The sequence below is a fragment of the Geospiza fortis genome, unplaced genomic scaffold, assembly GCF_000277835.1.
Source record: "Geospiza fortis unplaced genomic scaffold, GeoFor_1.0 scaffold10, whole genome shotgun sequence".
NCBI classification, from domain to species: Eukaryota; Metazoa; Chordata; class Aves; order Passeriformes; family Thraupidae; genus Geospiza; species Geospiza fortis.
In genome coordinates this window covers 4,943,116-4,958,584 of record NW_005054326.1, presented here as the reverse complement: position 1 = coordinate 4,958,584, position 15,469 = coordinate 4,943,116, and the positions used below count along the sequence as shown (strand labels likewise).

General features: G+C 40.3%; 1 protein-coding gene across 1 annotated transcript in view; it reads right to left on the bottom strand.

Annotated features, from left to right (window-relative positions):
* Positions 1 to 296: 296 nt before the first annotated feature.
* LOC102040095 (protein mono-ADP-ribosyltransferase PARP12-like) overlaps positions 297 to 15,469 on the bottom strand; it is a 15,802-nt gene continuing 629 nt past the window's right edge. Inside the window, exons 2-13 of the mRNA XM_014307023.2 lie at positions 15,401 to 15,468; positions 14,362 to 14,497; positions 12,477 to 12,771; positions 11,432 to 11,530; positions 9,397 to 9,520; positions 8,536 to 8,731; positions 7,937 to 8,057; positions 6,548 to 6,644; positions 5,555 to 5,633; positions 4,183 to 4,313; positions 3,397 to 3,548; positions 297 to 2,546 (exon numbers count right to left, since the gene is read on the bottom strand). Coding sequence (XP_014162498.1) covers positions 2,278 to 2,546; positions 3,397 to 3,548; positions 4,183 to 4,313; positions 5,555 to 5,633; positions 6,548 to 6,644; positions 7,937 to 8,057; positions 8,536 to 8,731; positions 9,397 to 9,520; positions 11,432 to 11,530; positions 12,477 to 12,771; positions 14,362 to 14,497; positions 15,401 to 15,468 — 1,767 coding nt within the window. The 3' untranslated portion in view covers positions 297 to 2,277. The remainder of the gene's footprint in view (positions 2,547 to 3,396; positions 3,549 to 4,182; positions 4,314 to 5,554; positions 5,634 to 6,547; positions 6,645 to 7,936; positions 8,058 to 8,535; positions 8,732 to 9,396; positions 9,521 to 11,431; positions 11,531 to 12,476; positions 12,772 to 14,361; positions 14,498 to 15,400; position 15,469) is intronic.

The window sequence follows — 15,469 nt, the reverse complement described above, 5'->3', positions numbered from 1 at the left end:
TGTTACTTTTTGCCTAAAGTTTGAATTTAATGCAAACATCTCTTTAATGCGTTCATTTCCAAATGCAACCCAAACAGCTGTAGAGGGACTCCTGCTTAACAACAACCTCTAAATTCACAAGTGTATTGAAATACTGTGATTTCAGTATTGAAATAGAGAAAACCATCAGAAGGAATTTACTGGCTTGAGTACCTGTTAATTTACCATACACAAGAATGTTACCCCTGCAGTTTCAAAAGTGGATAACATGGCTACTTTTCTTTTCTGTGATAATGGAGAAATTACAGACGACAAAGTACAACAACCAGGCATTTTATTCTCTGTTTTACTTACACTCATACACATACAAGAATCAAGTTAGAGGTTTTAAAAATACAATAAAAATATCAATAAAAATATTTCAACTTTTTGCCTGAAAAAGAATGTTTGTTTCAATTTTCTGGCAGAAGATTAACATGACTTTAGCTATCCTAGTTCCTACCTGAAATTCTGCTTATGTTCAGAGGAAGAAATTCATACAACCAGTATTCTCATTCACCATTAACATGTAGATGAACATGGTTTTTGTTTTGGCAGAAAAACCTTATTCTGCACAGACAGGAAATCCTTCCTCCATAACTGTTATCCTCCTCAAGGAATGTACTATTTGGTGACAAGCTCATTTGCTGACGTTAGATTTATCATTTACTTCTATTACAAATCTTTCAAAAGAAATAATACAGCCAATTTGCCTGTCCCTATTCTGTGTTGCACTGGGATTAAACACAAATGGGAGATATTTTCCTTTAGGTATCATGCTGTTAGATTTGCAGTTTACAAAAAAGGGAGTCTGCACAGCCTTACTCCAGCTAATCATGGCCAAGCTCCTGGCTCACAGTGCTGAAGTAATAAGGAGTTACCCAGTGAACACCTGTCAATCATCATCCAGATGAGTTAAAAACAAGTACACAGAATGTAGCTGAAGATGAGCTTTTTTAGGTCATATAGAAAGTATTTCTTAAGGCTTCTGCAGCACAGTATAGCTAACTTATAGCTACTTTAGCACATTAATCTCAGGATAAAGTATCTATCTATGTATCAGCAACTTTATTCTTAAAAAAATATTTGATAGCTCAAGTTTTTTGATTGCACACATGTAAGCTGACTGCTCAACACTATTATCTTCTTCTGATAGGAATAATTAAATATTCAACCTAATTTTCAGATTTTAAAGGTTTCAGCTCTGTGGCTAAAGACAACTTCCTAAGCAAGCATGTTTTTCTTGAAAGAAGTCCAACGACAGCTTGATTACACAGGAAATCTGTGAATCTCTGGCACCCAAAGAGGCAGAACACCTAATGATAGACAGTCACTCACCATCCTTCCCAGCAGCTCTAAGGGAACCGTAAAGTTCATCCACAGAAACAAGGTACTGATAATCAAGCAGGACAAGCAGTACATTTCCCTCCTAAGTATGGTATTAAATAACAGTGTGAGTTGCCTCCTCTGCTTCCTCCACAGCTCTGCCAGCACTCTTGTGTTTGTAGGCACAGTGAAAGTCATGAAAAACTTGTGTTCTCAGACATGAAATACAGTATATAATTGATACAGTAACACAGCACCAAGCAGCCTCTGTTATGCTTGTATCTTTGGTAATTGTTTTAAATGAGAAACTCAACAAGTGAAAATAAGTCTCTGCTCTGTTTCAACAAGCAAGTTTAATTTTTGAGGTTTTGTTGGTGCAGATTAAGTAAGGACAAAAAAGAAGAGTGCTACTATGAATTTATGCAATGAGTTGAGCACAGAGATTGTACAATCACAGTTGCAAACACCTGAATGTCTACTGTTACAGGAGATAGATTACTAAAAAACTGTATTTTATCTGGTTTTGAGCTAAAAGATAAACAGGTAGAGGGATAGCACCTCTGACCAATGAGCATGTGTAAAAATCTATCCTGAAACAATAACTAAAAACTGTTTAAACTTGGCAGTCATGGCCAATCCTCATGCTACAACCATCAGCAATTTTTTCTAATAAATTTATGAAAGGCTCCCATAATGTAGGGTAATGTGAAAGCTGCTACAAATAGGATACAGAAACAGGATTTTAGGAATTCTAAAACATCCTCTATGTCTTTTTATGCCTTGTTTTCTATTACACAGAAAAGACAGAAAAAAAATGTTTCTGAACACACACCTATCTGATCACACAGCTTCTTCAAAATCAATTTTTCTCTCTCAAGCCAAAACTAAAAAACTGTTTAAACCGGTTAAACATAAGAATGACAGGTTTTGCTGCTATAGAAGTCTTGCTGATGCCTGGTATTCTATGAGATACTCTGGATAAATCTGCTGCTTCTCAAAGATGACAAAGATAGAAGGGTTTGAGGAGTTATTCACACAACTGTCATAGAATTTTTGGTTGTCCTTCATGGGAGGCCGAACATAATGAGAACTACCAAGAGTGAACTCCCCCACCAGCACTCGTGCCAGGAACATGGTCTTGGTGTTTGAGTCTGCCCCACAGTAGTTGTCAGAATAAGAAGCATCCCTTGCAAAATAGCTGCCTGCAGAAGAGACACCAAGACAGAGTTTATAAGACACTAAAACAGCAGGAAAAAAGTGATACTGTGTGAAAATGAATTAATAAACAAACCCATTAAGCAATTCATGAACAGCCTTTCCAAAGCCTTCACTTGTCCTCTATGTCCCTCTTAGTGGAAATGACCACTATGCACTTTTTAGTTTTCACAGCACACATATGAAAAACCGATGTTTAAAACATTATCATAATCTTCTACAGGATTTCCTCCTGACCCTAGATGTCCACCTCCCCCACTATCACCACATTTCCTCTCCTGGCACAGGCTACTAATATTCATCAGCACAACTGGACTTGATGATCCTTGTGGGTCCCTTCCATGCTCAAAATACACTGTGATTCTCTAACATTTCTGAGAGTTACAAAGTATTCAAGCAGAAAGGTGTGTAGTCAGACAGTCAGCCTGTCTCAGCTATTCACTAGATATGCTGGAAATTTCCTGTACATAGGACAATATAGAAAGATATAATCTGCTAACAAGGCAAAAAACCTGTAACCAGAATGGCATTTCGATTCTTGGGAAAAAAAAAAAAAAAAGAAAAAAGAAAAAAAAAAAAGCCAGGCTGCTTTTCTGTACGAACTGGGAGAAACTGGAACAGCAGTAAGCCTGGAGTCTGGCAGAAACCATCCCTACAACAGAGCCTTTTAGAGTGCCTTAGCTCCAAATGATTCTTGTGAAACTCAGCTCTGTTGCCCACATCATGACACAAAGAAGTCCAGGACTGGCCAAGTACCACCCTGTAAACTCTCAGTACTCTGCAGTGAGTACTGAGAATTTTTTAGCAAGTCTAGGATTACTGAAAGAGCTGAAAAACCTTTGCCGTAGACTGTCCCATGGAGGCCACAGATTCTCCAGTCAAAGTTTTGCTGGCAGATGGCATCAATGTCTTTTTTACTGGTCCCATGAAATAAAAATCGCTCATCTGCAGCCTTTCCACCATTGCTCTTCTGCATTAGGTCCTTCTGCCTGCAATGAGAAGCAGAATCTTTGCTGTGGCTGTCCCCACAGGTTCCAGCTACTCGGAAACAATTTTACACAGAGTATATTCTGAAAATCTTTACAGTAAGGCCTAATTTGGGCATATAAACATGCTTCCACATTATACATAAATGCTTTACTACAAATGTTTTCTTTCCTTCACTGCCTTTGAAGAGAGAGGGGGGAATCTCAGTGTTATTTTTTTTTCCCCCTGAACACAGGAGTTTCTATTAAGGCTTGCCCTCCATGAGTTTTGCATTTAATTTTGAAGGCTGTTTCAATTTTGACCAGCTGCAAAACACTGTGCTAAATGTGACTCATTACCAGCTTCAAGGTTTCACTGGAAGGAAGCTGTCATGGACACAGGCCTGGCAGAAGTCAGGAGCAAGGATTCCTCCCACACAGCCCTGAATGTGACTGTTCTAAGCTCTGTGTCTTGACTGAGCTTTGGGTTTGTTGATACCTCTTTATCTAAATGTTGATACAAGGTAGGTATTTCAGTGGGAGAGTGGTAGCAGAGGCATTTCAGGAATGCATGTTCTATCTTTAGCACAGCACATACAGCTAACTGCAGAAACAACAAACATCATGCATACATACCAGAGCAGTGTTTTACACTTACCATTGATACAGTTCCCAGAGGGATGGGTTCTGAACTCTACAAATCTTTTTAATAGCTGCTTTGGGCATTGTGCGCTGAAAGTCCACTTTGACTTTCTTGTATTCTTCAGAAGAACAGTCAAGCTCAATCAGCTGCAAGGAAAAGTTTGAAAAGTTACTTTTGCATGCTTTTGTGCAGCCACTGAACCCCTCTTAGTATCTGAGTCAAGATATATATTGCATGCATCAAACAGTATCTAAATACATAGCAGAAATGAGCACATAAATAAGGAACTGAGAATTTATGTTGCAGAAAACCAGAGGATCTTTTTAGTTTATACTCCTGACAGCCAGTGAACACAAACTACACTCACTGCCTGTTGTGTTTCTAAATCAATTGGAGAGGCGTTATTCAAACAATTTTAGGGAAAAACATGGCCACACTACTAAAAATCAGTTCCTTACATGACAGTTCTGAAAGCATGCAAAGCTTACTTGCCAATTTTTGTAGGAACATAAAAAATGTCAATGTTAGTCTTGTTTCTTAGTGACAACTTGTTGAGGATTTGCATTTTGCAAGTTAGTGATTTTTGAGCATCAAATAATACCTTTTCTGTAGGCACAGTTACTAGAGTTGACAGAGAAGCTGGTGGAAGCAGAAAGGAATTCAGAGAAAGTATGCCACACATATATTAACTGGGTGTGTTACAAAGGTAAAGAAGTTTACTTCACTGGAATGAATCAAATAATAGTAAAAGTAATAATAAAAGATCCCATCCTGAACAAGCTGCCCTGAGAGGTTGTGGAGTCTCTCTGGAGATATTCAAAACCTACCTGGACACAATCCTGTGTGCCCTCCTCTAGGTGAACCTGCTTTAGCAGGGGAGTTGGCTTCTGTGATCTCCAGAGGTCCCCCCCCTTCCAAGCCCAATTATTCTGTGAACTCCCCTGGTTTCAGAGCAGCTCTCCATAGACAAACAACAGCCTACAGCTAAGGGAAGGGCTGCTCTGAAGTTCAGAGCCATCATTTACCTTTGATGCTTTCAGCACATGTTGGGACTTCAAAACTGTGTATTTTGGACACCAGTACCAGTCTTGTTAGCACAGCAAATCTGCCAAGCCAAGGGATTAATAGTAGCAGTGAAAGTCCCTGCTGCCACAGTTTTACTGCCACCATTTGTTTAAATTTATGTCTAGTTTCATCTCCAGATCTGCCCAGTGTGGTATCAGGTTTAAATTTACCAATACCTCTCTATTACATTACATAGAAATAGACATAGTCATTTACATATCATACATAGTCATTTACAAAGCCAGTAGAAACACTGAACTTGAGATGGAACAAACCTGACATGACAAAACTGACAGAAAGAAAAAACGAAAAAGCTCCAAACCTTGAATCCCAGTTCAGGCAGGGCAGATTTGTCCCAGTGAGGTGGAATGTTCTTAAATCCTTCTGTATGTTTAACGCCCCTGTAGATTATAAAACATTACAAATAGACAATTAAAATAAAACTAAACATGACATTTTATGTACATATTATACTAAACATTTTTGTCAAGCTTAGGGAGAATATAGGCAACTGAACATATTAAAAAATATTTCAAAACTGTCATTTCTGTTCAGCACATGAAAACATTTGTTCCAAGTCATCGTGTCAAGACTTATGGCAGAAAGCAAGATCCCAAATGAAAAATAAAAGAAATATATACTCTAAACTAAACACATAAGGATTTGTCTTGCAGAGTTGAATGTATATATAAAAGCTCTACTACACCAGGGGAGGTAAATACAAATGCATCCAGTATCACATCAGAATGACTGAAACAGGATAGATACAGCCCTCCCCTGTACTTACACCCCAATTTTAATTAGTGTGTTTAGCTGCTCTTTTCAGTGTTTAAGCAAGGGCTGTGTGCTGCAAGGGAATGTGCAAAAATTGGCTGTTACATGCAACTCTGCCTCCTTGCAGGCTCTCACTTTTTGCTCTACCTGTAACAACTACTGCTTTCTTTCAGATTGTCTGGCTGCTCTCAGAAGAATTTTTCTGAACTTGCATTTAGCTTTGAAAATTATTCATCTCAGACAGAGCTAGTACACATAAACGCACTGCTACATGTTGAATTATTTCCTACCTTTCTACACTTCCTGTGGCCAAACCCAAATTTTCTTCACCACAGAGGTTCCTGAGTTGATTGAAAACTGCTGGCCAGTCTGCAACACTGCCCTGGCTAGACATGGTTGTAGGAAAGGTTTGTCCCTTTCCCTCTCCATGTCTTTCACAAGTGCCTTAACAGCTACTTCTTCACTCTACTTGCACTCATGGAGGATTCAGCATTCACAAAGCACTAAACCCATCACCTCAGAATGAGCAGTTGTGGTTTACCTGGCTTTTGTCTTTTCCACCTCTGACTGAGAGACAAATTTAGGTCTTCTGCAAATCTTCCTCTCTGTTTTGTAGCGAAGGTTTTTCTGCATCATGGCTGGGGAAAAAAAAACCCAAACAAAATCCCATGAACAATCAAAGATGTTTTTGAAAGCCTTCACACTGCAGCCACATTTGTCACTAAGTTGTTTTGTTAAAAACATAGACAAAAAGGCTTCCTCCTTCTCATTTTGCAACTGAGATACTTTTCCCGTACATTTAATTGTAGATTTCAAACCCTGTAAACACAACCCACCATCTATCACAGACCATTTATTTTTATTGGCCACCAGGAGAAACAAGTCAAGCAACTTATATTTTAGAGGCATTTCTTTCTGGATTTTGGAAACTCTGCAGCTACTGTGACATCATACTAACGATTAAGAGTCAGTACCAGCCAGGACAATAAGGCCTCATGTTCAGAGAGAGATACACAGGAAAACAAACAAAAAACCTCTTGACACCACCAAGCCTAGAAATGAAGTTCTGAAAGACATCTACACTGCATATATTTGCCTAAGTTACTAAAAAAGCCCAAACCTTAGAAAAGGGATTGATTCACTATGCAATTTTCACTTCTAAGCTGGCCAAGTTTTCCCAGCATTGCTTTTGATTGAATCACAAACAACAGACAACATGTCCTTTCTGGTTTTTTGGTTTGGGGTTTTTGAGTTTGGCTTTTTTTTCATTCGGAATGACAGAGTAATGAAAAGCTGGATCAAAGACAACTACACCACACTGACAGTCCAGGCAGGCTGATTCTCACCACTGTTACACATAATTTTTTAAAAGGATGCCAGGAAAAGCAACATCTCAGAGAGGACAATGCTATCACAAGTGGCTTTTATTTCCTGCACTCTTGGGAAACACTTCTTCCTACTTTGACATAGTCAAGGTATTTTCTCAGCCTTTCCAGACAAGATGAAAAGAAAATATGTGCTAAAATCTTGCAATGCTAAGGATTGTCTGGACCCTACATTTTGTCCAAGTGGGATTTTTTTCTGCACACCAGTGATTAAAGTAGAGCAGAAGCTGGCTTGTCAAGTCTTCTAGAAGTTCCTCATCATTTGTGTTGGTGCCAGCATCAATGTCATACTTGGACTTTCTGGCAGATATTTTGAAACCTAGCACAAAAACTCCTCAAAAATAAAAGCTTTGAAAGAAGAGAATGCCACTCTGCTTGCGTGAACAGCTCTTATCCTGAGAACTTTGATAGAAACTCTGTCTCTGTAAGCATTGCAATTCAAAGTCCAAATTTCTCTCTTCTATCTCCTGTAATAAGGTAATTCAGAACCACAAGATATCTGGGAGGGAAGAACAAAACATAAAAACAAAGCAAATGCAACCTACACACAAAATTTATTTCATATTCATGTCTTCCAGCTTTGAAGGTCATCTTTGGAGAACTTTCAGTCAAATAAGCTTTCTCCAGGTCATCACTGGAGACAGTAGCAGCTGCATGAAGATCATCCTGTCACACCAAAAATAGAGAGAAAAAAAGTTTCTCCTGGTCTGTTATAGACAAGCAAGTCTAAAAATTAACAACTCTTGTATGTATGTTGGCTGCAGGATATATCAGCATATGAGAAATCCTTGATTTAGAGTGGCACATTTACCAACTAGACCAAGCAAGATGGCAGAGTACTACCGGACCTTCAGAGAAGGAGGCTTTTCTCAGAAGCAATGGAAAAAATGTATTATTACTGTGATCCTGACACAACTCACTGAATAGTTATCTGTTGATAATATTTGTGACTCATCAGTGATCAGTCCCACACCTGAACCAATCAAAATCACTGGGAAAAGACCCCACAAAGCCTTTAATGTCCATCTGTATAAGTGAGAGGAAGACGGTGACAAAAGAGGGGGAGGATATAAGCACTGTGCATTTTCAGTAGTTCTGCACTTGTCACACAGAGTTAGGAGTCTCTCCATTTCTCCACACTTACTTGTTTTCCATACTCCTGCCACGTGCCATATTCATCTTTCCAGTACCAGATCCATTCTGTTGTAAGGATGAAGTGAGGAGGTTTGGTCACAGAGGAGGCTGTAGAAAGACGTCTGACTTTTTTCAACCCACAGCACATGTCACGAAAACAAATACTGAACGGGAAAAGGAACTCTTCAGTAAAAGCACAATCAAATCTATAAAAAAAAAAAAGAAGGGGAAAAAAATCAGAACTGTTTGTGAAGCTTTACTCATAGATTCAGAAGCCCACTACAAATTTGCAAATCAAGTCAATCTCACCCAAAAGCAGAACGCAAAGGTGCACTTTTCACTACAATGTGTGCTTTGCACCTTGCACTTTTCACAACTCTGTGTGCTATCTATATTATGTGTTTGTACATATTTTGCATTACAGTACTATGTCCCACATTGGTTCTATGGGCAATGATCATAATCCACTCCTAAATCAGAACAATGGAAAACAGGCACTGCCTTCTCCTTGCTGACCAGCTATATTCTAAGGAGAATACTGACATAACTTAAGAAGGGCTGCAAAGAGCCTGTAACATAAGAGGAACAGGTAATTTTCCAGCATGGGATGTGGCACACTGGGATGAGCCCCTTCCAATACTCTCTTTATGCTATATAACCAATTCCAAACTCAAAAAGGTATTTCCATATTCTTCACATGCTCTGCTCCCAAGAGGGGGGCAAACCTCATTCAAAGTGAGGTCAGTAGAAGAATGTCAAATAAAACTAGTTATGCAATGACTACATTAGAATTGCAGTAATTTATAGCCACTAAGGATCTGGTATAGTACAGCAAACTCCAAACATTATAAATTTTTGTAAGAGTTTATACCTGACGTTTTTTGGGTCACAATATGCGTCTTCTATTTCTTCCATATTCGTGAAGTCCTTCCAGGTATTACCCTCAGAGTACTGCCATCTATATGGCAAGTGAAAATGGGTTCTGATACACTTTTCTGTAAAAGTTTAAAAAAAAAAAAAAGAAGTAGGAGATAGATACATTGTTTTGACAGGCTATGAGAGAACTCCAACATTTCAGGGCTGTGTACCCAGCTGGTGAAATCATCAGAAGGATAGCTAGGAAAGTGTTCACCTATGGCACCATTACAAGCAATAATTCAAAATTTTTCAGCATAAGCAAGCAACACTTGAATTTTTGGGCTTAGGTAGAAGTTCAGTTTCTGTATGTACCAGACTCTCTTTGCACATTTAAATTGTGCAGATCATTCTCAAAGAGACAAAAAATGATCACAGGCTCCTACAAGGCTATTATTTAATAAATAGAAAAAAAAAGTGTGTTTATGATTAACTGCTAAATCACAAAGTGGTATTACTGAGGAAAAATCCAAAACCCAGCAGTGCTTAGTTTTAAGATAGGAGAAGGACTGTCACTGTTTAACTTCAGATGGTAACTAAGTACAACACAGCCACTTACTCCCATTTCTTTCAATGAGATGGGGGGAACAGGAAAAAGGTAAATCTGCAGGTTGAAATCAGAACAGTTTAGTAAATGAAACAAAATACAATAAAACAAGTGTAAGTTTATATATATATATATATACATATACATACATATATATATATATATACACACTCTTGTATATCTATAATGAAGCTAACAAAAAGTGAGAGAGGAATAAAGCCCAAGAAATACAAGTGATGCACACTATGGTTGTTCACCCCCAGCCCCTTGCCAAGGAGCAATCAGCCCCTCCCAGCCAACTCCCCCAGTCTATATGCTGAGCATGGTGTTCTAATGGTATGGAATAGCCCTTTGACAAGTTCAGGTCAGCTGTCCTGGCTATGCTCCTTCCCAGCTTCTTGTGCACCTCCTCAGTGGCAACACATGGGCAGCTGAAAAATTCTTGACTTTGAGTAAGCACTACTTAGCAACAACTAAAGCATCAGTGTGTTATCAATGTTATTCTCATACTAAATCCAAAACACAGCACTGTACTGGTTTCTAGGAAGAAAATTAACTCTGTCCCAGCTGAAAGCAGGGATGTATCTACCACTTATTCCATACTATTTACACCATGTCTAGGTCCCACACCTTTCAACACAACCCAGTTAACAACCATCACCTTTCCCCTCCTTTGATAAATACACAGACATCATTCCTTTAGTCTCAAAGTCCTTTGCCCTTCAGTAAATCTCCAAGAGATCCAGGCCCCACAAAGAAGAGCAATGGCAGCAGTGAGCCAGGTATCATAAGTGTTACAAGAGTTCAAAGTGTCAGTGGGCAGTCACTCCTCAGTGGGAGTGAAGGTGACATCACCAGTGCACATGTGCATAAACCCGAGGCCAGTTTCCACATCAGAACAAAAGGAAACTTAACTCCAGGGAAAGTCAACGAGAAACTGCACCACACCTTCATATGAGGAGGTGTACAGTACACAGGTCAAGAACATCAAGAAAAGAAAGGATAGCAAAAAAATCAACAAAAAAGCTGGTAAAGCAGCCTTTTTTCTTGACACCTTGGAACATTTTGAAAGGCAGACAGCTAAGACAGATGGAACAGAAGAATACTAGAAGAAAAAATGTAGAATTCAGAGTATCTTTCATATCTTTCCGGTTTGGGAATGTGACTCTTTTCATTCAGCAATCCCTTAGGTAAACACAGGTGGAGTAGCCAATCTTCAGCACAAGTAGATTCCAGAGCAAAACAAAACATCTCCTTTGTTTGGTGTGCCAGGTCACACACTTTCCTACAGCAGTCAAGACAGCAGTGAGATTTAACTAAACCTAAGCAGAAACTCATGGAAACTTTCCCCTTTCTGTGAACGATGTCTACCATTTCCTCTTTATGACAACAGAAAAAGAGGCTGGACTTGACACAGTCTGTACTGATACTTGAGACAACGTACCTTTAAAGCCACAACTTCTGTACAGATGATGTAAACATATCTGTTCTGATTCATCCTCCTTTGAAGTTGAGGAATCCCGTCTAGTGCTGGGTTTTCCATCTAGAAGGGGGAATTGTAACTATTAACACACTTCAGATCAACAATGCCTCTTAAAAGTACTCCTATCCCTAGGAAAGAACCCTAAAGGCAATGATTGTAACTACCTAACTGCACTCAGCCCCAGAAAGACAAGGAAGCCTTTGATAAACTTGTATACTCAAAGTGCTCTCCCCCCGCTATCCATCCTTTCTGAACTTGATTTCCCTGTAACTGCTGAATTGCTCAGATACAGATTTTAGCTATCCCCACAAAATGAGAATAGAATCCAATGCCTTTATACTTCCAGATGGACTTGAGTTAAATGTGCATTCCACACAGCTGATCACACTGGCAGCTATAAAATACAAAGTTTCAAAATCTGATACCTCTGTAAATTAAAGCACATTAAGGAAAGGAAGAAGGAACTGCAGGCAGAATAGCAGAGATGAACATACACACTTGAATTCTCCATTGTGTTATCCTTTTTTTTCCCCTGCTAAACTATACTTAAATTACAATTCTAAAGAACTTCAGAAGAAAAGTGCAAACAAAATATTACACTTCCAAGAAATAACTTAGGGTAATGCTGTTTGTGAATTCTTGTGCCAGACAATCGCTACATTAAAGAAAAACAATTAAATAGTTTATAATCAGACAACCACCACTCCTATTCCTAAACAGGTCTCTACGTATTTTACCTAAAAAACTCCAAAATTATAGAGTTCCCTACTTTCAGTTCCTGTTACTCTTTTAACCCAAGTCTGAGAATAAACACCAGCACGCTATTTCTCAGGAACCTCTCTTGACTTCACTAGTCAAGACAAAGATTTCTGTCAGTGAGATAGGTACAAGGTCCATCCTTGTACACAAATCAAGATGTAAATTCAGTTTTCTTGATGACACCAGTGAAAATATTAAATTCACTACTGTGACTCTTCTGATGTATTCAAAACCTGATTTTATTTACCTTTGCATGGTGAAGATTTGGCATCCTCTATGTCATACATGCTTCTGTTGCCATTTTTTATGTCATACATGTTTCTATAAGTGGAAGGTAGTTTCTTAATAATGTCTGAGCTCATCCCCTGTCTCTCCAGTTTCTCAAAACATTCTGGATTTAATAAGTCATGGGATCGTTTGCAGCTGCTGCCAAATCTGCACTGACCCCGCAAAAAGTACTGGCAAACATGAAGTTTGGTGCAGGATGTTTTAAAGGAACAAGATCCATGAAGTCCATCACCTTTGTTATAATGCAAGCAGACCTTGGGAAGGAGAAGAAAAAAAGAATTTAAACATCAAACAACAATGTGCTCATTTAGACTGTTTGAATCCATGATTTTTAGTTTTTTTATGGCTACAATGTGCATACATTTGCTTTTGAAAGAAACATTTCTTCTTTCTTTTTGTTTTCCAAATGATTACTTGATAGCTTTTCCTTTGCCCTGCTAATGTTTAGAAAAATCTTTCAAAAGACAACATTCTTTCAGACATTCTCAAGATGGGATTTAGTGCTAAATCATACCTCTAATTTTCTAGTTTTGGAGTTTTTTTGACTAAGAGATACTGAATCTGACTGGAATGGAATTAACTTTCTTCACAGCAGACCATACCACACTATGTTTTGGGTTTGGGACCAAAACAGTGTTGGTAGCACATCTTTTTGGTCTGTTTGGGTCAGCTGTCCTGGCCATGCTCCCTGCTGGCTCCTTGTGCCCCTCCTCACTGGCAGAACTGAAGAAGCCTGGGACTGAAGGTAAGCACTCAGTGGGTTGCCAACGTGATTTTCATATTAAATCCAAAACACAGCCCTGTTCATGATACCAGTAAGAAAATTAACTCTATCTCAGCTGAACCCAGAACAGATAAACACCACACAGCCTCTCACTCACTCCCTCCAGGGCTGAGATAAACATAGTTTAATATGGCATAAAAAGAAGAGGAAATAATAACGATGATAAAAGAACAAACGAAACAAGAGATGCACAATGCAACTGCTCACCACTCACTGACCAAAGCCCAGCCAGTCCCCACCAGTGTGGCACCACCCCTGGGCCACCTCCCCCCTGTTCCACTGTTCAGAATGATGTCATATGGTATGGAGTATCCTTTTGTCCAGTTTGGGGCAGCTGTCTTGGCTGCATTCCCTCCCAGCTTCTTGTGCACTCTGAGTCAACAGGCTAGCAGGGCAGTATGAAAAGCTGAAAAGTCCTTGACTTAGAGCAAGCACTGCTCAGCAAAAACTAAAACATGTTATCAACATTGTTTTCACCCTGAATGCAAAACACAGCATTGTACCAGTTACTAGAAAGAAAATTAACTGTATTCCAGCCAAAACTAGGAAATAGTCCAAACTGGACAAAGGGATATTCCATGCCACATAATGTCATTCTCTAAAAAAAATAGTAATAGTGGGGAAGGGTACAGAGGGAAGGTGAAAGAAGAGGGAGATGGGTCCTTCTTACAAGGTAGCACTTGCTCAGACACTTACTGGGCATCAGTCTGCTTCAAGGTGGTGAAGCAGAAGTGTCTTTGCAACACTTCTCCCTGCTTTCCTCCCCTTTCAACACTGTCTTTATCTCCATTCACAGGTTTTGCCACTTCAGTTCTTCTTGTTAATGCTCACCTCCTCTACTTGTGACAGGGGAGTGAGGAGTGGGTGAGGGACTGTTCAAGAGCTTAGCTGCCAGCCAGGGTCAACCCACCACAGGTGAGAACAGAGGATGCAGATTTATTTTTAGATTTGCATTAAGCTAACTAAATTGACACCCAATATCTCCATCTCTGTCAAGCCTCTTCCACATTGTGATGCTCACTGAAACACAAGACTAAGAAGCTGTTACAGTAATACTCACCTCTGGTAAGAGGGAAGGGTCATTTTGAAGCAGAAGCTGGCAAAGTTCATCATGGTTTAAATTCTCAAGTCCATATTGCTTTAGAACACGGAGATTGTGGTCTGAGTGGAAGCTGTGAACAAACCTGCATCCCTTCCTAGAACTCAAGAAACCCAAGATCAAAATGACTGGCATTACTTTGACACCCCATGGGCATTACACTGAACAGCTGGAAAAGCACACCAAATTAGCTAGGCTCAGAAGAATCCACATTGCTCATCTATAAAGCCATTATGTGATTTGCAAAGCAGACTACATAATTACTCTGAGCATAATTGCCACGCTACTTCTGATTCAGTCATTATAGCCTCAGTGCACTCTGACAATATCCGCATTTTTGACCTGCAGCTCACCACCACAAAATCAACAAAGCTCCAGAGCATCACCCCCTCTCAGCCGATGAGTGCATCCACCAGGGTCCCGCAGCACAGGGACCTGAGGGGACACAGCTTTAGCTCATTGCCCAGGGTCCCGCAGCTCAGGGACCTGAGGGGACACAGCTTTAGCTCATTGCCCAGGGTCCCACAGCACAGGGACCTGAGGGGACACAGCTCTAGCTCATTGCCCAGGGTCCCGCAGCTCAGGGACGTGCAGGGACACAGCTCTAACACACTGCCCAGGGTCCCACAGCTCAGGGACATGCCACAAAGTTCATCGTGGTTTAAATTCTGCAGCACAGGGACGTGCGGGGACAATCAGCTCTAGCACACTGCCCAGGGTCCCGCAGCACAGGGACATGAGGGGACACTCAGCTCTCCCCTGGCACGGCGCTGCCCACGGGCAGGAAAGCCCCAGGGTGATGAGCTGGGGAGGAAGTGCTGCGACCCAAAGCTGTGAAACCACCGCCTGCGTCTGCCTCCTTTGCAACAACGCACACACAAATAAATAAAAACGGACGAGCAGTGAGCATTTCCGAGGCGGAAAGGCCTTTACTGAGAGCTCCTTCCCCTGAAGGGGCACACCGAGCCCCCCGCGATGGCGGCCGCCCCCCGCCCCTCACCTGGCCAGCTGGTTGCGGCAGAAGCCCTTCAGGTGGTACTTGCAGATGTGCAGCTGCCCGCACTGCCCC